At 45.7% G+C, this 22,268-nt stretch overlaps 1 protein-coding gene across 5 annotated transcripts in view; it reads left to right on the top strand.

The window, feature by feature from the left end:
* DEF8 (differentially expressed in FDCP 8 homolog) overlaps positions 1-22,268 on the top strand; it is a 641,504-nt gene that overhangs the window by 266,429 nt on the left and 352,807 nt on the right. For all 5 annotated transcript variants that reach the window (XM_069635559.1, XM_069635560.1, XM_069635558.1 and 2 more), the window contains exons 6-7: positions 10,925-11,089; positions 19,129-19,256. In XM_069635559.1, coding sequence (XP_069491660.1) covers positions 10,925-11,089; positions 19,129-19,256 — 293 coding nt within the window. The remainder of the gene's footprint in view (positions 1-10,924; positions 11,090-19,128; positions 19,257-22,268) is intronic.

Here is a 22,268-nt window from a genome sequence, read left to right as displayed (position 1 = left end):
GCAGATCTCGGGGGCCGAATTTGGCCGGGTGGAAACTCTCCTTAGGGAGCTCTTGTGGGGTGGTGGACAAGCGCGCATAGCCCTGGCTACACTTCAGAGGTCGATCTGGGAGGGTGGGATCGGAGTGCCCCGCCTCCAGACCTACTATTGGGCCTCACAATTAGTGGTGGTCAATGACCTACTGCATGGGGACCGGGAACTACCCCACATTAAGGCCGAGGTGGCAACCATGCATGACACCGATCCACTACAGCTACTGTACGACACCCCCCCTAGATCCTCCCCACTAATGATGAGGGCACAGATCACTACCACTTGGAGGCAAGTTCACAACTTTGTGGGATGGGGGAACAAGATATCAGCGGCGCAACCCCTATGGAGAAATGCCAACCTGAGGGAAATGGCGAGGTTCGAACCTTGGCCGTGCTGGGTGAGAGCTGGGATACAGAAAGTGGGAGATGTTCTTAGCGGTGAGAATCTTGCCCCGTTTGCGGTCCTGCAAGACAGGTTTCGGCTCCCTGACACCGAAAGATACCACCATATGCAAATGTCCCATGCCCTAAGAGTCCACATAGCGCTGGACGACAGCATACCGGAGTACTCACCTATAGAACGTAACATTCTACCTGAATACATCCCCTCCAAATGCACATCCATTCTTTACAATGCCATTACATCCTTTGCGACTCCTGAATTGATCAGCTTAAAGGCCAAGTGGGAAACAGATGTAGGGAACATTGACCCTGAGGACTGGGTACGGGTACTAATGCACCCCAGGGAAACTGCCATCTCCTCGAGACTCAGACTAGTGCAACTTAAAATATTACATAGAGTGTATTATCCTAGAACTGCACTGTTTGGATGGAAGAGGGCAACAAACCCGAATTGTCTTAGATGTGGGAACGAGGAGGGGACCTTCTTTCACATTCTGTGGTCCTGTCCCCGCATCCGAACTTTCTGGGGGGCCTGTTGTCGGGAACTGACCCGGATACTCTCCACTTCAATAGAACTTGACCCGAAGGTCCTAATCCTGGGAGCGCCAGGGGAGTATGAACTGAATAAATGGGGAGAACTCTTATTGCATACGGCGACGGCCCTGATGAAGCGGAACATTGCACAAAAATGGGGAGTCCCCGAATCTCCGACGATGGAGCAATGGGCGATAGACATGGACACATGTGCTATGTTTGAAAGACGGGTCTATAATGCAAGAGGCTGCCCCAACAAAGCCTCTAAAATATGGGCGGCATGGGAGGAGGGAGGGCCTTGAGGCGTGTGGCCTTGAGAGATGCCCTTTTGAATATTTACACTGTGAATTGCAGGTGTGTCCCCTGTGACCGGTAATGATATACTACTACTGCTGAGTGGGTCATGTGGGCCTCATCTGATGTAGCTGCCTCTTTTTTCTCCTCTCTCTTTTCTTTCTTTTGCGCCTCTCTTTAGGTTTTGGCCTATCATGTCTATGTTATGACTAAATGAAAATAAAATGTTTTATAAAAAAAAAAAAGATAATACGTGGGAGGAACATCCAGTCGAAAGAACGTTACTATGGGTAAGTAACATGTTCTTCTCACAGCAGCGCACTCCACTGGGCGTCTTAATCTCTGGGAGACACTTGTAGGGGCTTCATAGAAGTGCTACGTTGGTTCCGCAGGATGTGTTGCATTTAGAGAATCGGACATCTGGATTTGATAACTGCACCATGGTGTCCATTTTGGTTAATTATAAGTGCTGTCTGTTATCAAATAATTAGGTTATTTTCCAACTCAATAAGTTTCCAGCCAGAGATGGCTTTAGAATTCAAAGCAGGACCAGATGTCATAGATCCTGTTCATGCCATGCAGTTAAATGTTTCAGAGAGGTTTTTTTCGAGGCGGGTGTGCGATATATTTACCCACTCAGCAGTACTTCCCCCCTCCCCCCCACCCCCCACATCACCAAGCTGCACATCTGCAGTCACCAGCAAAATGGCTGTGCTGGCTCCTGTGAGCACCGTGGCCTCAAAGCTGCGTTTTGCAGCGACAAAAAGATGGCTGCACCATCTTGCCAAGCATATATTGGGCAGGATGGAACAAGGGGGCACACTGAGGGAGCTTGCCAGTGTGTTCTTACATATACAAAAGAAATGGAGTGAAAAAGCAGCACTGCTTTGCTGCCAGCCCCAAAGTCCCCATTGAAAAGGGGTATTTTACCTTAAAATTATGCTGCTCTGACGCTATTTTTAACTGTTCTTCCTCAAACTACTGTTATTAATAAGGCCCTGCCATGCCCATTCAGATCTCCATTGTGCTTCAGCAAAACCAGGTATGACCCCTGAATGACGGGCTCTGTCAAACCAAATCTGAGAAAAATCAAAAAAGAAACTTCATTTTCCGCCGCACAGGAAAAGCTTCACTTTTTAAGTTACAAAGTGTCAATGATCAGTAATTCAAAGAAACTCCAGCTCTGGGCTATGTCAATTTCGGTGCATAGGTGGATCAAATAAGCTACTGCCTTCAAGAAAATAACTATGGCTAAAAAACTGTGTGGGAATCAAGATGGAAAGTCAAAACCCGAATTTGAAAGCAAAATGCTAGCAGCTTGCACCACATGTTTAAAAATGGGCTTGGCAAACTAAAGAAGAATAATGCTTGTTTGAGAGTACTATGTTGAACAGAAACTTCTTTCTGCCTAGCAATGTGATGGGGGGATTTTACTGTGAAAATACAATGTATGAAATGGTTCTATGCAACAGGTTTTCTTCCAATTCAGATAAAAAAATAAATACAATTAAATCAAACTTCACTGGCTACAGGGGGGTATGTCGGCCAAAAACGAGATTCTGCTGAGAGGATGACGGAAACAAAAGGGGCCCTCTCAGTAGATATTAACACTCAAATGATAATTACCAGGTTGGACAGAATCTGGTCTGGGCTGAGCCCTCTACAATGGAATTTCCAGGACACGGAAGTGTGAAGTGGAGAAGGGGCAATAAACCTTCAATTAAGCTGGGAAACCCCCACCTTACTCTAGAGGAAATGACAGTTGGTGGTAGCTGAAGAAGAAAAAAATGGTCCAGTGCAGGACAAAGGACCGCCCATTTGTTTCCAGAGACTATTTTATAGATAAAGTTTAAAGACTTTTAGCTTTGCAGCAGGACTTTGCAAAAATATGAAAATTTACCAGTTTAAATGTGATTTTTGTGGCTTTCAAATAGGAGGTCTTGGCTGTCAATAGCATGTATGGGACACGAACGCCAGAATGTGAATCATGGGGAAAGGACATGATGGAACGTTTGAACAGAAATAGGTCCTATGATGGTATGTACGCATGTGTAAAGTTACAGAATTTAAGGCCGAACGTTTCACACTGAAAATGACCAAAGATTATTAAACGTACAAAACAATGTCTCACAGATTGCAGAGTTGTACTCCAGTGGTCTGCATACAATATGTAACCTGTTTATGTAATTTGCTAAGAGACTTCAACTGTATGAATGTGTCATGATCCCTGCTTCCAAGGGGTCAGGACTTGCCCCACGACCTTGGAAGCAGGCCCATAACTCTGATCCCAGGAACCAGCCAGTCCCGATTGGGACCTTTTGGACCTTGTCCTGGCGTCAGTGGCGCCAGGCTCATGATGGTGACCGGTCCCGGCACTGGAAGCGCCGGGCTCATATCTCATATTAGGTAAGAGTGCTTGGTGGACCTACCTGTAGCAGACCATGCTGCTTACTTACCAGCTAACTGGTCTCCTGATCCTTTTCTGCCTGGGACTACTTTTCTGTCTGGGTGGAGCAGGAGCCACTCCCTGGAAGCAGAACACAGGAACTCTTCTAGAAATCTGGAACTCTTTTCTTACCTGGTTGGGGCCATGGAAGAAGACGCCTAAGCACTACGGAAGGCTATTTAAATCACACCCGATTGGTTTCACGTGCTTCGCGTTATTCTGCATCTGCAGCAGGACGCTCACCGTGTCAGCTCCAGGAAACCTCCAGCTCCAGATCCTGTGAACACGAAATAACCTGCTGGGATCCAACCTTCAGTCTTCTTCAGTCTTCTGCAGCTCCTGCAAGATAAGGGCACAGGTTCGGCTAAAGCAAAGGCAGCGAATCTACTTACCTAATCCAACGGCAGCATCCGAAGCGCCTTTTTCTGCCTTTCTCTTCCGGCATCCGACATCTGCAAAGAGAAAGAACATCGGTCAGTAATATTTAACTACAGAGCCTGCTTACCTGTGTTACGCTCATACCAACTCAGCTCGCGCTGCATTCCGGCACCTGCAAGGCAAGATACTTCGGTTAGTAACGCTTAGTTACAAGACTGCTCACCTGTGTTACGTTTGCTTCCAATCTGTTCGCGCGGCTCCTCGGCACCTGCAAAGACAAAAGAGAAATTACGGTGCATTCTACAGCACTAGAACAGTCTTTCTACTTACGTGCCATTAGAAGGATAATCTTCATCGCCACAGCATCTGAAAAGGGAAAAGACATAGACTTTAAACCTTAAGACTTTTGAAAGAGAAGAGAACAATCTAAAAGGAACTTTATTACTTACAAGGCACGCTCGTGCATTAACAGCGTCTTCGCTCTCAGCAAATCCTCTGCTATCAAGAGGCAGAGCTCGCATCCAGTGAAGCAACTGGACCCAGCGCCCCTGCACAGGACGCAGGATGGAGAGCCCGGCAATTACCTATATAAGGTAAGCGCAATATCAACCCAGTTCCACGGGGAAAGAAAGGGCGAGAGGGGCAAGGAACTTTCCAAACCTTCCAAACACTAATACCTTGGTTTACCCTTGCAGACATCTCACTCTCCAGCTTAAACTGTCGGTGGGAAGGGGGCCCAGTCCGGGAGCAAAACGAACCCTGCGCCTAACACTGAAGACAGTATCCTCGCCAGACCAAGACCTGCGCCTCCGGGGGAACCAGGTGAGCGTTACAGAATGTACCATTTGTGGCAAAATCGGATTTTAGCTAAAGTAACTGTGTGAGGTTTTTGAACATTGTAAAACTTACATAAATCTGTCATCCTGGCCTTTAGTTCCTACCAGCTGAGAGCGAGGTGGGGACTAGCACCCCCGACCAATCCAGTGGGTTAGAGGTGTGTTTAGCTGAGCCTGCCCAGCCATATACTTCTATGATGTCACTATGCATTATAAATAAGAGTCCATGACCGGCCTCTAGACACACTCTCTCCTGAATTTCCTGCGCGGGCGTTCCTGATCTCCATTCATCTTGCTAATTACAGATTTACCTTACAAGGCCAAAGCATTGCTGACCCTACTCCAGATCCCACTGCAAAACCCAAGCATAGCTGATTCCTACTCCAGCAAGGCCATTGACCCAAGAAAGACCCACTAATATCCAGAAAGGACCCACTAATATCCCATTAACAAAAAGGGGAAAGCGGTGGTACCTTTTGCATCCTGAAATCAGACCGGCTTGCGGCGCACTAACTGCTTGCCCGCTAACTGCATCCAGCGGTACCTGTGCCCTCCAGTGACCCGAATTGTCCAGCTGTTCGCTACCCGGTGACCAGACCATGCCCAGCTGACTTTTGCCAGGCGCGCCGCCGTGTGGGGACCAGACCCTGTTGACTGTCCAAAAATCCCAAAACTAAAAAGTGGACTGTGAGTATAATCCCCACCCCATAGAAACACATAGCCTACCTTGTCTTGCCTTTGTCCTTTTTCCACTCTAAGTAGGCATATTTATACCCTGGTAACTTGTTGAAACTGTTAGAATTATCCTTGTATCCTGTCCTTAATGTTTAAGTGCTAGTGCCATCTTGTTTCAATGTAGTCTGGTGTAAATTATAAGCCCTTAGTTATATTTGGAGTAATCAAACTAATTTCCATATATTTTACTGTTGGGGTTGATGACTTGGGGGACAAGGTTGACCTCACAAATAAACCTTGGAGCTTACTGTGTTCCTCTTTTAACAATATAGTCTAGATAATTTCATTTTAAGTAACCTTTGCCTTTCTTTTAAAACCAAAGTTTTCATTTTAACTGCTCTATTTTGCTAAAACTGAACCCCATTCCACCCTGAAAATCTCATCCAAATCTTAAACTACTACCATCCTTTCACTTCAGTAATATCCCTGTGATATACATCTATCCCCTGGCCCAAAAACCACATTCCAAATCAGAGTATTTCACCTGTTTTTTAAATAAATCGTTTTTGACATTTTAAACGGGAATTGGGTAAATTGCAACTTTTCCAATGGGTCATTTGGCTGCACCATGCTCTAAACGTTCCACTTATTTTCAAATGATATGCCTTTTGCTGATCCGTTGCATTGTGATTGCCAGTGATATAACATACATGCTATTGTGATAAAACATCTGTATATTATAATTTAAACATACATTAATTATTTGTTAGAATTCAAGTGTTATTTTAGGCCTTCATTTTGTGAGGGTAGGTCAGATTTTGATTGTTTTCTCCCCCTTATTTCTGACTACCTGCTTCCTCTTTCTATCCACTCAGAATCTGATTAATTGTGGGTTGAGGGAACATTGCAGGGGGAAACCTTAACTTGGGTGCTATCTATCCTAATTCAAAAAGTGCTCCTATTCATTTGTGCTTTGTATATGTTTTTCTAGAAGGTTAATCAAGTGTATTGCTTCCATTTTCATTGTCATTATCACTCCATTGGTGATTGCTGCCCCATATTAAAAATGGTATGATTTACTTTGAATTTAAAAATAAACAAATATTTTCACCAACCAGCCTGGTTCATGGTCCATTGTGACCCGGGGTATTCGTAAAAGGGGGTGTGATACGAGTTGTGTACCATCTCAAATTGAATCCGCATAAAATATAGAAAAAGGCATCACAGCCGTGCGCTACATGCTAGGCTGAGACCAAGGTGTGTGTCGCCCGATTGAAATCCTTAACAAGGGGCCCAAAGGAGACATTGGCCCAACTCTTTGGCGTTTACTATGGGTAGCGGCTGGACCACTTTAGTCTCTTGGAGGTTGGCTTGCCTTGGAATGGTGCAGGCCGTACTCCAATTCAGCACAATTGGTAGTCTTGGAGACATACATAAAACAAATATTTATAAGCTTAATGAGTCCTGCTGTCAATTAAACTCTAGCAGGTGGGAGCAATCTACTTGGTATTGTACCTCCTCCCCCCTCCTCTCCAACCCCAATTCCGTTCTCCACTTTTGTGAACAGTTCCACCACTTGAGAAATGCTTTGTGCTCGATACTTCCAATAGAGATAGGCAGGTTAGCATTTTGAACCCTTGTAGTTCTAGAGGGAGCATTGTTTGCCATCTTGTTCCAGAAAGTGACAAACTGGTTACAGTTCCTTGATGTTGAGTTACCAAAATCTTTACCATCTTATTTGAGGCACCTGAAACTATTTTTTTCTAGGTGTTGTACTTGATTTTGGTGTAGTCTTGGACTCAACTGTGGCAGTGTTTTATTCTTTTAAGTGTTAAAGCAAGCCCACTGAAGCTGTATTCCATTCCGATTGCTGAACTGGTTTGGTTTACATCAACTGAAAAACATCATCTGGATGCCTGTCTGGGGATGAGAAATATGATTTAAATGTGCAACCTCTCCTTGGGTTTCTTTGCACCAGATACCACACCAAGCCATGGCACCACCTGATGGATACAAGTGATTGGAGTTGGGGCTGAGTCACAATCTCTATCCACCCTGGTCACACGATAAATACAGAGATTGTGCGCGACCTGCCGAAGGTTCAGGAACGGTGACTCCACCTGTTGAATTTCGGGCAGAAGAACTCAAACAACAAATATTAGTTACCAACCATAAGCATCAAAAATATGATTCCAGAGTGTGTGAATGGTGTATTTACTTTCTTGGTACGATAATAATAATGACACAAGTTTATGAATTTAAATACTTGGAACATATGTACAAATTCAGTTCATATGCCTTTTTAACAGATTGCTGAGCAGCATCCAACCATGGGCATGCCTTCACCAGTGCATAATCAATGAGAAAGGAAAATAAATTGGACTCTCCAGTGTAATAATCCTATGGCAATCCATCCTATCCACTTCCTTTCTCCTGGCTTCCAACTGTCCCAATGCGGCAAGCAAGGTTCATTTTTTTAATCTTAGCAAGTACTTTTCTGTGGGCTACGAGAGGCAACCCTGTTCGGTGATCAAAACATTCACAAGGAAGAACCCTTGCCATTCATAACAAGGCGCTAATATAGACCTATGACCGTGTTGATGCCTGTTGGGCAATGTTCTTCTCAGTTACTTGACGGATACTTGTGGAGGTGTACAGACTCCAGCAGCACAATGCCAATACATCCATATATTTCACCTCCACGTAACTCTTCAGTTAGAACCTGAGCAGAGAGGGGGTGCTAGAATCCCCTTTGTTATATGGTTTATGCCCTCCTCCTGACGCCAAATGTTGGGACTTTTGTATTAAACTCTTACTGTTGGGTTACACAAGTCTAACATCTGGAGGAGCTGTTTGAACCCCACTATTCACCGGCCCCCTGGCGCCCCTGTCCTTATATGAATAACTCTTAGGCACAAGGAACCCCTTGTTGGAAGGTGAAGTGGATAAAATAAACGCATCCGTTTCTTTTTCCGGACAAACATCTACATAATGGGAGAAAAAGAACAAGCATTTAGTGAAATTACCCTCACTCTGTCTCCTATTGGGTTGTCCCCAAAAATATACCTCCAACTTCAAATTACCTGCAGCTCCTGAGCACTATGCTGAGAGGAGATAAACAGCTGCCCTGCCTTTCCCAGAAATGGGCTGCTAATGAACTGCCACAGAGTCCCTGCTTGAACTCAGTAGCATGTAGATCCCTTGGGGAGAAGGTTATGAACTCTGTGGGCTGTGACAATTTGGAAGTCTGGTAGCCAAGCCTCTTAACAGTTTACTATTGCCAACCCCAATAGAAAGAAGGTGGACATGTTGGGTCCTATACAAATTTAACTTTGCCCTTATTTACAGGGACACCTTCCCTAAGAGATGGCAACTCTACAAACTCCCTGTGAACTTCTCCTGCCTAGCAATGTAGTAGACTATTATTATTTTTTCAGTTAATCCAAGTGGTGCAACCCTATGGTTCGACCCACTCCTGCCCAGTGGAACTAGATTGTGACTTCTCTCTTCGAATTTGCAGACATTTCTTGCTGGATGAAAGGCAGAGGTTGAGAGGATGGACTTCTTTAGCATTGCTCCTGTGCACCTGCGTGATAAAAGGTGACCCGCTGGAGTGCTAACGTCTCGATCACTCTCTGTTACCTTTGTGGAGACACCAATCCTTTAGGTGCATGTGCTGGAGCCTGGTCGGAGAATCTAATTCCTGGGCCTATTCTGCCTGTGCCGCACAGATGCACATGCCCTCAGAACACAATCGGAAGTTTGCAGAGAGTAGCTCTGAATCTGGAGCTTAAACCTAAGGTGCTAGAAGTGGTGTTCTGATGTGGATTGCTTCAGTGTGGAAGGGTGCCACTCCACCTGGCTCTTCTTTTTTTGGGTCCCAACACTCTAGTCAGCCACTTGACAGTGGAATTTCTGTCGTTCACCTTTACTTCCCTGTCTTATTCAAAATACTTCATACTGAATCACACTACTTCTGAGTATAACAATTTAATAACTAATGACAGTCACTTCACAAAGTCACTTCCACCAGCTGCTCTTCTCCAGATGATGTCCTACGCTGAAGGATTTTGGATACGTTTTTCATTTAACCTTCTGTTCAAAAGTTAGGTCCCCCATCTAAAGGAGCCCCAGGACTATGGACCTGCTGCTCTCAGACTGCAAAGGTATGAAAGACAGTTTTAGAACCTTCTGCTGATTTCTATGCTACCTGTAAGTTCAAATTTAGACCAACTTCCTGTATCGGTTTGAGAAAGGATCCATGTCCAAGGAACATCTATCAATCCAGACCAGACCCCCTCCCCTGCCCCCATAATATTAATTTCCAACCAGACCCTCCAACCTGATTTCAAAGAAAAGGTTCAAGGCCTTGACCTACACCGAGAGATACAGCTCCCACCCTGTTAGATGCCTGAGTGATCTGACACCTACCAGGCACTTATCAATACATGTCTTAATCTTTCCTCAGTGCCTCGCCCATTAGTTAGCCCCTCTCCAGGGACATAGTTCACTATGTCATGACACACAATGTCAGTTTTCCTATCATTGTGTTTGGATTTGCCACTCTTCAAAGGTGGGAAATCTGAGAAATTATAAATGGGACTTCACTGTCAGGAACTCTGTTTACATCAACACTAACCTGAAATACATCTGCTCACTACTCAGTCCTTTCACATTCTCCTCACAGAAAGCTCCAGCTTCCTGGTCTTGTCAACCGTCATCAGTCATTTGTGCAGTCATCTTTTAGTCATACAGTCACTAGTAAATAGCTACTCCCTTGCAGTTTCTCGGCAGACACTACTATCACCTACTGACCTGCACCCCTCGACGCAGTTCAGAGCCACCTAACCAATAAAAGGCTAGCTAACATTATACCAGGAACACTGAGCTGAGAGCTTCACCCCATCAGTCACAGGCAGCTTTGTTTACCTATTCTGTGTCCAGTAAAATAGGAAACTTCTCTCTGAGTACACTAGATGACATGGGCTGAGGTGGAGGGTGGCAACAAATAACCCTCAGTCGTCATTGTACATTCCCAAGCAGAAGTTGGCAAAGAGTGTTCTTCTAAAACATAATTTACAGACGGTCTTGCCGATTGTCAAATGCGTGGTTGGCCATTAAAGGATGGGTGGAATGAGCTTTCCAGGAAAAGGGGGGTGGATAGCAAAGGTTGAGATGAGCAGTGGAAGAGGTATTCCAAGAAGTAGAGGGGGTGGTGAAGAAAGGTGTGACAGTATAATGTCTCTGTAGAATGGCAGAACTCTACGAATACTGTGTTTACTGCTCCTGACCTTCCCCCTCTTCTCTTTTGTCCTCTCCTTACACAGGGTGTTACTACCGTTGCCATAGCAAGTGCCTAAACCTGATTACTAAATCATGTGTGAGATCAAAGGTCAGCCACCAGTCTGAATATGAGCTGAATATCTGCCCAGAAATTGGATTGGACAGCCAAGATTATCGCTGTGCTGAGTGCCGTGCACCAGTTTCGCTGAGTAAGTACAGATGCTGCCATTCTTCGTTTAGCTCCCACTTTAAAACATGCCACAATGCTCTCATATGGACTGCTTGCAATGCTAAGAAACCTGTAGGAGTGAGATTTGAGTGTTGGCTGAAGCAGGCCGTGTGTTTTACAGGGACACTTTGCCATCTTATTTAGACCAAAGATTTGCCTGACCTTGTTGGTCTGTGCCACATAGTTTGAGGAGCCGTTTTCGAGCTTCCAAATGGGCTAGAAAGTGGATCTGTCTATTCCTCATCATGGGCTATTCATCAATATTTCCTTTACCAAAATACCTTGGTGCTAAATTTAAATATTTGTATGTATACACTTTATTCAAATAGTACAATACAATTAATTGAAGTATACAAAAGGAAATACGAAAGATAATTGTGTAAACTGTAGCATAAAGTGATAAGAATCACTGGGATCAGTCACCATTGTCAGTAGTACATAAGACCTTTAGTTTATGTGTACGAAGATCCAGAGTCCTCCTTATAAAAGTAGTCACAGTAGACCAAACCAAAGGATGCTGCTATGTCCCGTTCTGACACGTTCAGCAATCGGTCAAAACAATTAAAATTGTTCTTTGGGGTCTTCATGATCCCTAGATCCCTAGATATCGAGAGCCGTTCTTAAGGTTGCATTAACCACTCCTACAAGGAAGGGGTAGGTGCCTGGAACCAGTAGGAAAATCTGCTACTGTACCTAATCTACAATAAAACTGCATGCCACCCGATAGGAATTGGTAGCACGTAGTACGTTTGCCTGAGTTGCTTCCCAGCAAGAAGCAGGATAGTCTGAATATCATGAACTAGGGCTGAGAGGTTTTCAGGCCTCCGTTGGGTAGTGCTTTTGTTTGAGAGGCACATCATGGATGCGTGTCCTCAGAATGTATATTTACACAAAGGGCATTGTGATGAATCCCCATGCCAAAATGACAGGGAACCTCTTTCGGTAATCTGTTGTCCCTGACTGGGGTAAGTTCATGTCAACAGCGCTGTGGCCACTTGAGTAGCCCTGCATAGAAAAAAGGGCAGCCTTGTCAACCTGTTGTGGAGAAGCTGTCTACTGTGTGGTGAAGGCACAAGATGCAATAGCAGCGAGGAGAGGCGGAATCTGATTAATGCTGTCTAACCTTAACCAGAAGATCCAGGGAGTGAAGTCCACACGAGTGCTTGCTGGATGTGTGTGATTGAACCTGTCAGCAAGGAGTAGGACCAGGCGAACACCCTTGTTGAGTATAAGAGACCGAAGAAAAACAGACTGGTTAGCGAGAGCAGAACCAGAGCGAGTAGAGTGAATCGCTATAGCTGGGCTAAGAAACAAAGACTTGCTCAAACCGCCGGAAAGCCATGGGAGAAGATGAGTGAGAGCAGATAACTAGCATTTTGGTGCTGGACTGTTCATACAGTGCCTTGACTCTGGTACAGCCAAGGGATTAATACATGACCGAAAAACATAAATGGATTTACAATTTTTTTTTTTATTCTATGGAATTAAAACAGCAATTGGGTTTTCATAGAGCCTATTGGCTGGGGTTGTCTCAATTGCCAATCTGTCTCTCAAGGGTTGTGGTCCTCGGTCCTTCCCTCTCCCTACTTCAGAGCAGCACCCTCGGTGGGCAAATTCGGTCTCTCAGATTTCTATTTTCCCACACTTATTTCTTGGCCAAAGCTGAAGTCCTCTGCTCTTACTGTTGGTCCATCTGGACTCTCAAACCTGGTTAGCTTGGGTCTTCATGACAGGATTAGCATTTGGCAGATTTGTGCAGCTGGTTTGATCCCACAGAGTAATTTGCTCTCCTCTTACACTTGACACAAAGTACATTCGCCTTTCAGCCTCAAAGATCTTTTGTTACAATATTAGGCCTCCAATCAACCACTTCAGAATTGTCCTTGGGGGTAGAGGTTCTAAAATGTCACTCCCAGTCCTTTATTTCTTCCCCCAGTCTTGTCTGTCCCTCCCTTCTCTCCCATCCTCTACTCTATCCTTTCCTTGGTTCTCTCCTCAAACTCCTTGTCACCCTCACCTCCACTTTCCCCCTTCTGTCCATTTCTTCTCTTTGCCCCCACCAGGCTGCTCTGCCACACTTCCCCTCTCACCACTGCTTCTGCCCCCATTCTCTCCCCATTTCCCATCCAGCTCAATCCCCACTTCACCTCTTCATTGCTCTGGCACTTTCATATATTCATTGCACAGGATTGGGGCTCTGGCACTTTCATATATTCATGCACAGGATTGGGGCTTGTGAGTTTGGGGTTAATGTGTTTGTTTTGAGTGGGCATTTTGATTGGACAAGCGAACTAAAATTCTCAAACCAACTGCCCACCCAGCTTAGAGAATTGAACAGCCCACCTCACCGCTCGCAGGGGTGGGTTGAATAAACTGGCAGTCCACCTTTTTGAATTTCGTTGGCTAGTTCACTGATGAGGCCATCACGTATACTTACTGCAGTTCCACTTTTTACTATCTCCTGAAACCCACATCCCCCTGAAGTTGGGGGTAAATGGGTCACATGCATTCATGGCTTTGAAGGTGTCCAATATCAAAATAACTTCTGCACGTCTCGCAGACTTTGAGAGTCCAACTGCTGGCACCTCATGGGTTCCATAACACACTTGTATGCTCCTTGGGTGCTAGGGGGATTTTGTGCGCATACATGGCTAGGGAAGGGATGAGGATCCGGGGGGGATTTCTCCCTTAATTGTAAATCTTCAGGGAATGCATCATGAAGTGCTTGGGGGTCCCGTTGTCACCCCACTTCACTTAATTCCCTTGCGCTCGCTTGTGACATCGTCACAATTCCCAGAGCAGTCCTCACAATTCCCAGAGCGGTCCACAAACACATTCACTGTGTCACAATACTGCATACTGGGAAACCAAATGATGTATCCCCAGATGAACTATTCACTGCAATCACGTTGCAGGCTGGGGTACAGATTCCTAATTCCCAGAACAAACTGAGGAAGCATTCTCTCCAAGACCCAATTGCATGCACAATCTAGTCCAAATGCACCTGAATTTCCCAGTAATCGTAAACCAAATAATGGTAAGCACTGAAGTAAACATTCATATTTTTCCACACGCCAGCCCCTTTTCAACACCTTTCCAAAGGGCTATATAGTCTTAAATAAAGACTTGAATTCATTGGCCTTACTAGGTCAAGGCAGCACAGGGTGGTAATGATAGTCTTCCCATTTCATGGAGGAAAGTTGATAAGGTGAGACCAGATCGGTGTGCGTGCGTCCGTGGGGAGCGGGGTTTGGGTTTATAGTGACTGTTTCGATAGTCAAAGTGTCTACATAGAAAAGTTTCGACACAAAAGCATCGAAAACAAAAGTTTCTAATGCATTTTTTTTCCAATGGGGGTTCCTTCACCAACCCCCCTGTTTTTTTTTTTTTTTATAAAGCAAACTTTATTTTCTATACGAAAAAAAATCAAACCTATAAAATGAAAAAAAAAGCATTCAAATCTTTTTTTTTCGATGCTTTTGTGTTGAAACTTTTGCATGTAGAAACTATTTTTTCGAAACTATGACTGGACACCGGGGGTTTGGCCGGAGGTATGGGGGTGTAATTGTTTTTTGTGTAATTCATTCATATTAGTTGAATGTTGCTTGTATGTGGTTATACTGCATGTGACATTGTAATTGGCCTTCCACAATAATCCTGAGTTGTCGCCTTACAGTTATCCTGCTCTATGTCCAGTCAACAACCTGTCTGCTTAGTACTTTCCCCATATATTCCACTTCCCAACTTTGTCCCATATCCCATTTCTGAATTACTTCTACGCATTCTAACTATGTACACACAAGATAGTGATGCACATCGTCCCCATTTGAAGTGCAACAAAAGCGATAAACTATGCAAACAAAAGCACCACTTTAAAGAACATATATAATTTCAACAAAAATACTCAGAGGAATAAAGTAGCTGAAATGTTGCCTTACAAAATGTTTAAATCCAACAGAATTATTTTGTTGTGTATTCACATTTTAAATATATACTCATTTAATTTCTTCCCAATATACCTTCTTTTGCCATCAAATCCACATCACTCACAAACCATCACCATTGATCATACTGCTTTCTGTAGTACGTCACTTCTAGCATTTCGTTTTTATTGCTTATGCAGCAAAACTATCTTCAACCGCGTTGCCTTTTCTGGAAGCCTAGGCAGCCCACCCGTTCTGATGTCTGTTCTTTCCAGTGAAGTGCTTGCAACATTGGCAACTGTCACAATCTTCATCATTTGAGTTGAGCGTCTATCGGTTTTCTCTCTTACTGCTGATTGACGGTGGCGGTTTGGATTTATCATCCTTCATTTGACCTTGGACTTGCATTTAAAATGAAAAGAAGCATGCAAGCCATGTTCCTAAGATGATTCAGTCTTTGCTGTAGTTCAATAATTAGTCAACTGTGTTTGTTGTTGCTCTGCTAGCAGAGTGCGTCTAAGAAAGGGACTAATGAGCTATCCAGCATGTGTTCAAAGTGATCTTCTGTCCCCTCTCCAGACCTATGGACTTCTCATCTCTACTCTGTCCCCTTTCACTTCCTCTCCCATTAATGGTGGGACCAAGTGGGAAGTCCACTTGGTGGGTTTCTTCTCATCACACTGCATCATTGTCTACCATACTGGCACTATCCTTGTTCAGGGTCCTCAAGCCGACCTCCTCCTCTTTGACCGGATCCTGCCATCCCTCATTAACTTTCTTCCTTCTCCTGCCTTTCCCCCTACTACTCCGTCTGCCTCCCCCTACCACGCCCCTGTATTCCACCTCAGAAAACCTTCAAAGGCAGTGACCGTCTCCACCTGGCGACACTTAACGCCCGCCTGACATCTGCCTCATTCTTGAAGACACTGGCCTTGACATTCTTGCTCTTACTGAGACATGATTCAATGCAAGCTCGGTCACTGCTTTTGACTCCCTCCTACCTGACTGCTTTAAGATAATTTGCAAGTCACAACCTTACTGTGCTAGCGGTGGGGTTGCCTTAATCTTCCCTGAGTGGGTTCCTTCTTCCACCTTTTCCATCCAGCTCTATCCTTCCTTTGAGAGCCTGGTATGCAAGTTGGTAATCTCTCCCTCTTCCACTCTGACCATTGCTACCATTTACCGGCCTCCTGGTGCTGCCTCCCTCTTGCTCTCTGAATGGGCCGATTTCTGTTCCTCCTTACTTTCAACCTCTTCTAACCTGCTCCTCTTGGTTGACTTTAACATCCAATTGGACTCCCTTGGCACAGCATCCATTCTTTTCATTGACCTCTGCACCTCTCCATTCTCCCTTCTGGTCCAACCCACTCTGCTGGGCACACTCTGGCGCCCTCATCCACTCAGACCTCCCTCTTTCATCTCCTCTGGTCACACCTCTCTCCTCGTCAGACCACTCTCTTCTCCCACCTGGGTCCCAGTGGCCCAATGACAGCACCTCCAAAAGCGCTGCCAACCTCGTTCTCGAACATCCACCCGATGAAACGAGTGTCACCTGGTACGACTCTGAACTTGCACCCCTGAAACGAAAGTGCAGAGCTGCAGAACGGCAAACTTCAGGCTCAAACTCTGATAAACTGGCCTGCCGCCTGCTCCAAAAGCATTAGACTCTCTATTCCCACCAAGAAAAGGGCCCACATTCAGGCACATGTATCTGGCGCATTCCAACAACACAGCAGAACTTTTCAAAATCTGCAGGGAACTAGCCAACCCTTCTGCAGTCTCCTCCTCCCCTATTTCTTCTCAGACCCTCTGCTACACCCTGGCCACTCACTTCACCACCAAAGCTCTGGACATCCTGAACAGCCTTGTTACTCACCCTCCCAACCCATCCCTCACCCCCTCTCCTTCCTTGGCCACTCACCCTCCTCCTCCTACCTTTTTCTCCTCCTTCGCCCTTATCCCACCAAAGGTCTCTTCCAAAGCGGTTTCCCCTTGCTCATCCAGAACCTTTCAGGACAACATTGGCTCTCTTAACCCTGCACTCACTGATCCCTGCAGCCACTCCTTTGCCACTGGTTCTTTCCCTTCCTCCCTTGAGCACTCCCCTGTGTGCCGCCTCCTTAAAAAAATGTCAGCAGACCCTACCTGCCCAGCCAACTACCGCCCTATCTCCATCACCTAGGGAAACTGCTGGAGAAGTTGGCCCTGCCCCCAACTCAACTCTCACACTTAACTTGTTGGTGGTCTCCATGACCATCAATCTGGATTCTGAGCATCCAGAGGCACGGAAACTGCTCTTCTGAATACCTGTGAAGAACTGCTAGCATCCCAGGATTCTAACTCCCCAGCAGTCCTCCTCCTCCTTGATCTCTCTTCTGCCTTTGACAGAGTCAACCACTCCATCCTCGTACAAAGGCTCCATGACATCCTTGGTATCGCAGAGCAGGCACTGGACTGGCTGACTACCTTTCTAACTGACCATTCCTCCCAAGTCATCCTGGGCACCTTCTTGTCTCCTTCTCGGCCTGCAGTGTGCCCCACGGCTCTATCCTCTCGCATTGGCTCTTTAACATCTACCTTACTCAGCTGGCACTCCTCATCTCTCCTTCTCCCCCAAATTCCAGTGTTAGGCAGACGACACACAACTCTTCTTCAAACTTCCTGCTGACCCTCTTGCACCTTTCATCATCCTTGATTGCCTATCTGCCACCCAGGCCTGGTGCATTTTCAATGATCTCTGCCTCAATGCCAGCAAAACGAAGATCCTTCCCATTGGGACCCCTGCTCCCGACTTCTTCCCTTCACTCTGGCTTTCCTCTGTGGGCTCTCCCCCTGCTCCTTTTTCTGAAGCTAGAAAACTTGAAGTCCTCTTCGACTCCTGTCTCTCCTCCCCCCCCCTCACAATCAGGACATAGCCAAGAAGTCCCACTTTCACCTCTTCCTTCTCAAAGGAGTTCTACCTTTTCTTGCCTTTCCCCAGTTGCTCAATGTTACCGGAGCCCTGGTTCTTGCTAGGCTTGACTATTGCATTAGCCACCTCCTGAATCCACCTTCTTCTACTCTGCAACCCCTCCAGCTAATTCAGAATAGGGCAGCAAGAATTAACCTTGTTCTCAAGCCCAGAGACTGCATCTCTCCTGCCCTAAAATGTCATCACTGGCTCCCGGTTGCTTCACTGATTAAATTCAAATCCCTCTGTACCATCCACAAGGCTGTCTGGCACCGGGGACCACACTATCTGCAACTCTCTTACCAAATATTCCCCCTCTAGATCTCTGTGCTCCTCTGGCACCAAATCTTTGTGTGTAAAGCGTTTAGCTTAACAGAGGGCAGGAGGTTGATTGCTTTCCTCAGCTGGCTCCCTTCTTTAGAACACCCTCCCCCTCCCTCTTAGTCTTTAGCAGGACTTTCTTAAATTCCGGAAGCTCCTCAAGACTTTCCTCTTTACCTCCTCTCTCCCCCCCCCCCCCCCACCCCTCTCTCCTCTGCTAATCTCACAGTTGCTTGATTGTTGTCCAGGGCCCTTATGCATCCTCGGTGCCCTGACTTACCAAATCTCCCCAGCTTCTGTCTATCCTCAGCACTTGCCTCGGCACACCCTCCACCATGGAGGCTCGCACTTACATACATTGCACTTCACCTGTCCCTCACCCATGTGCACCCCAGTACCTACCGTATTCCCCCTCCCTTCTGCACTTGCACATTCTGAACACTTACAGGACATATCAGGTTTGTCTCTTCCCCACCCCTACTGTATTTTATATATTTTTTAATTATGTATTTCAATGTTCCTCATCCCCTTGTCCCCTCCCTGTTGGCCTGTGGGCGCTTTGAAATAGAATGTGCTTACTCTATAAGCGCCTAACAAGCGAACAATAAATAAAATAAATCCCTACAGCGACTGAGTAGGTTATCAGTAGGAAGCATATCATTTGTGAGTGAAGGAGGATAACATTAGATTCGAAGACTTGCACGGTAGCATTTGAGATTTTGTTTTTCTGCTCTATATTGCATGCGGGTGTCTCTTACTGCACCTGCTTCTGCCATTTACCAATCTGTACCTGTTTGTTCTCCTATTCTCACTTCCCCACTGTAGGAGCGATCCCTAGTGAAGCGAGGCAATGTGATTATACTGGCCAGTATTACTGTAGCAACTGTCACTGGAATGACCTTGCTGTAATCCCTGCCCGGGCCATCCATAACTGGGACTTTGAGCCACGCAAGGTAAGTCAATTGTGTGGTTCTCTGTTCTGCAGATTTGTCCTACTGCAATATATGTGGGTGGGGCTTTCTGTTCTAGACACACAGCATCTGTGGTGTATCAGTGGGTTGTATACTATTCTTTTCATGACCACTTATTTCTAACTCTGCATGGTTGATTAGGTTTGTGTTTGTCTTGCTCTCCCACCATTCCAATTTGTTGGAAACACTAGCACCGCTGGCAAGACCAGAATGTTCTCCATGCTATCAAGTACAATTTGTGATACCAGAAATGCAGCACAAATGTTTTACAGATGTGCTTCTCCAGTCGTGCATCACCAACAGTCACAATAGTGCTTCTTTTCAGGCTATCGGCAGGATGGGGAAAGTGGTGTGACTGTCTTTGATGTCTCCCCTTCCTTGAAAATGCAGTGTTTTCAATTCTAATTGATTTCTATGAAAACATTACCCCCCCACTGCGGGGTTGCCAACAACTAAGAGGTTCATACAATGCATTGGATGCAACAAATGCATTTTGGCCAATGGCACTGAATAAGGCTACGTTTCTTGCCGAGGAAACGTTTGCCCAGAGAGTTCCATTTAGTTTTGTGCTGGAATTCAGCCAAGGTTACTGAACTAGCGTGCCCATGCTAAGAGTCCTGTACTGAAGGCTACCTTGGACTTCATTGCGAATAAAGGACATTGCATCTCCCAAGTTAAAAAATATCTGTACCTGAGAGAAGTTCTACTCTTCAGTGGCCTTACAAGGCACACTTGGTAGTAAGGCACTCCAGGTTAATATGTTCCCTCTTGTGGGGAAAACAACAAGCCACAAGGCTTGGGCTTAGCTGCGCAATTCTTTTCTCAAAGGAAAAGGTTCAGACTGTGAAGCAGAGCAGTATCCCAGTCTCTTACCAACTCTGAGGAAGGGAGAATGCTTGGGTTCATCCAGAGCCTTTGGCCAAGTGCCACAAAAAGGATGACCCAATGAAGACCTACTTCAAAGTACCACGTCCACACCACCGGTAGAGCGACCTCCTGAGTCAAAGGAGCAGAGCTTGTGCCACATGCTCTGCATTTTGCCCCCTCCTGCTGAAAGTCCCACCAATAAGCGTGTGGTGGATGCACATGAGGGAGAGGAGCTGCCTTCCTCAATCTATGTGTTTCGTGACCGTGTGATTGATCTTTTGTCTTATTTGGACAAACCAGCACCAGCACCTCCTACCTCACAGGTGGGAGTTTTGTTGGGGGCCCTTAATTTAAAAGCACTGGATCGTCATGCCTTTTCCTTCAGAAGGATATCTTGGCTGAGGCAAGAAAGGTGTGAGAAAAAGCACACCCTGGCGAACACCTAAACTAAAAGATTGACGCTTGAAGGACAGTTTTCTAATCACATGCCCCCTTCTTTCTACTGTGGTAGCAGCGGCTACCCTACTCTCTACATCTTTGGCATCTTCCTCTTCAGCGTCTCAAGTCTTATCAAAGGAGTAACGAGGATGGCTGCAATGTGAGGAGATATCCCGGAGGTAGACTTAACATTACAATTGATGTTGACGCTGCTAAGGAGACTGGATTCATCTCAGGACTATACAAGGGGTTTCAGGAGTACTGCAGCGAAACCTGGGAAACGAGACCAAATGGGAAAGGGAGGTGGGGCACGAAATATCAGAAAACGAGGACCCGTATATGGGAACAGGTTGAAGTGTTGAGGAATGCACGGTTTCAGTTGATGCAATTTAATTATCTACACAGGGTATATATGACCCTGTCAAGACTTCATGCTATTAGCCAACAGATATATCGTTGTCGTCCGCACTGCGGGGAAAGCTCAGCAGGTTTCTGGCATATGGTGTGGGATTGCCCAGAGATGACCACCTTCTGGGAAGCAGTGACAGCCAGGGTCAGTTAGCTAGTGCTCGCCGGTTGGTTTGCAGGATTGATATCATGGAAGAAAAGGAATAAAACTCTAACAAAGATGGCACCATTTTTTTTTATTTTGGCCAAAAGGATTTCAATCTCATGGAAAAACCTCACAGGCCTGGCCTGGCTATACAGATGTGGGTAAGGGACGCTTAGCAGTGGGGCTTTATGGAGATGGAAATTCTGCATAAGCAGTGAGGCACTGAGTAAGGGGATGCAAGTATGGATTGGGGGTAGATGCTAATTGAGCTGACATCACAATATTTAAGACCACCCTAGGGCGATTAGCAGTGGAGGGGGAGATGGTGAAAGTACAGGGCAGACAAGAGGGGGAGTGGAGTACGATTTGGGATGTTCCATAAATGGCTCGGAAGTGAGGCTGGGAATGGGTGTATCTGGGAAGATGGATAAAGCGACCTGAAATGGAGGCAGAGGTAGATAGAAGGGGGATGTATTGGGAAATGGGTTTGGTGATGTCATGTGGAGTTATAGGTACCAATAAGGATGTGACTGTTCTATGTGTTAAACATTGTAACATGCTAATAATACAAATACATTTATAAAAAGGAAGACAAGATTTTAGAGGGTGTTGGAAAGAAAGTGTTTGCAAACGTAGTCCTCCAACTCGGTCGGGCAAATACAGAAGCGGTCCTGGTAGTGGCCAACCTAAAACTGTGGAATGAGCTCTCTTGAGTTCCAACCGTTCATTCCCCATGACAAACTTGACCATTTCAAGACTGGTCTAGCAAATGCCAGGGTTCTAGCTCAAGATTTATTGGAAGCTGCAGCCCATCATATGGATACCTTGGCACGTGGTTTTATGACTGGCGTTAATGTCCCCCATCAAGCTTGGCTCCATGCGACCAAGTTCATAAAGGAAGTCCAAGAGAAGGTTCTGGACCTTCCCTTTGAGGGTAAAGAGCTTTTCCACAGCTCTGGTGATGAACTCGCCAAGAACGGGGCGAGTACTTTGACAGCAAAATCGCTGGCCGTCCTCACAAAAAGTACCAGCAGCAATCTTCTTACCCACAAAAGTCAGACTTTCGTTCCAGATCCTTTGCAGGTTTGCTCGGATTTCAGGATCATAAATCGCAGCAACCGGACTGCTCCCCTAGC

This window comes from Ambystoma mexicanum, chromosome 1q (genome assembly GCF_040938575.1).
Source record: "Ambystoma mexicanum isolate Mex_15411 chromosome 1q, UKY_AmexF1_1, whole genome shotgun sequence".
Taxonomy (NCBI): Eukaryota; Metazoa; Chordata; class Amphibia; order Caudata; family Ambystomatidae; genus Ambystoma; species Ambystoma mexicanum.
This window is presented reverse-complemented; position numbering and strand designations above follow the sequence as displayed.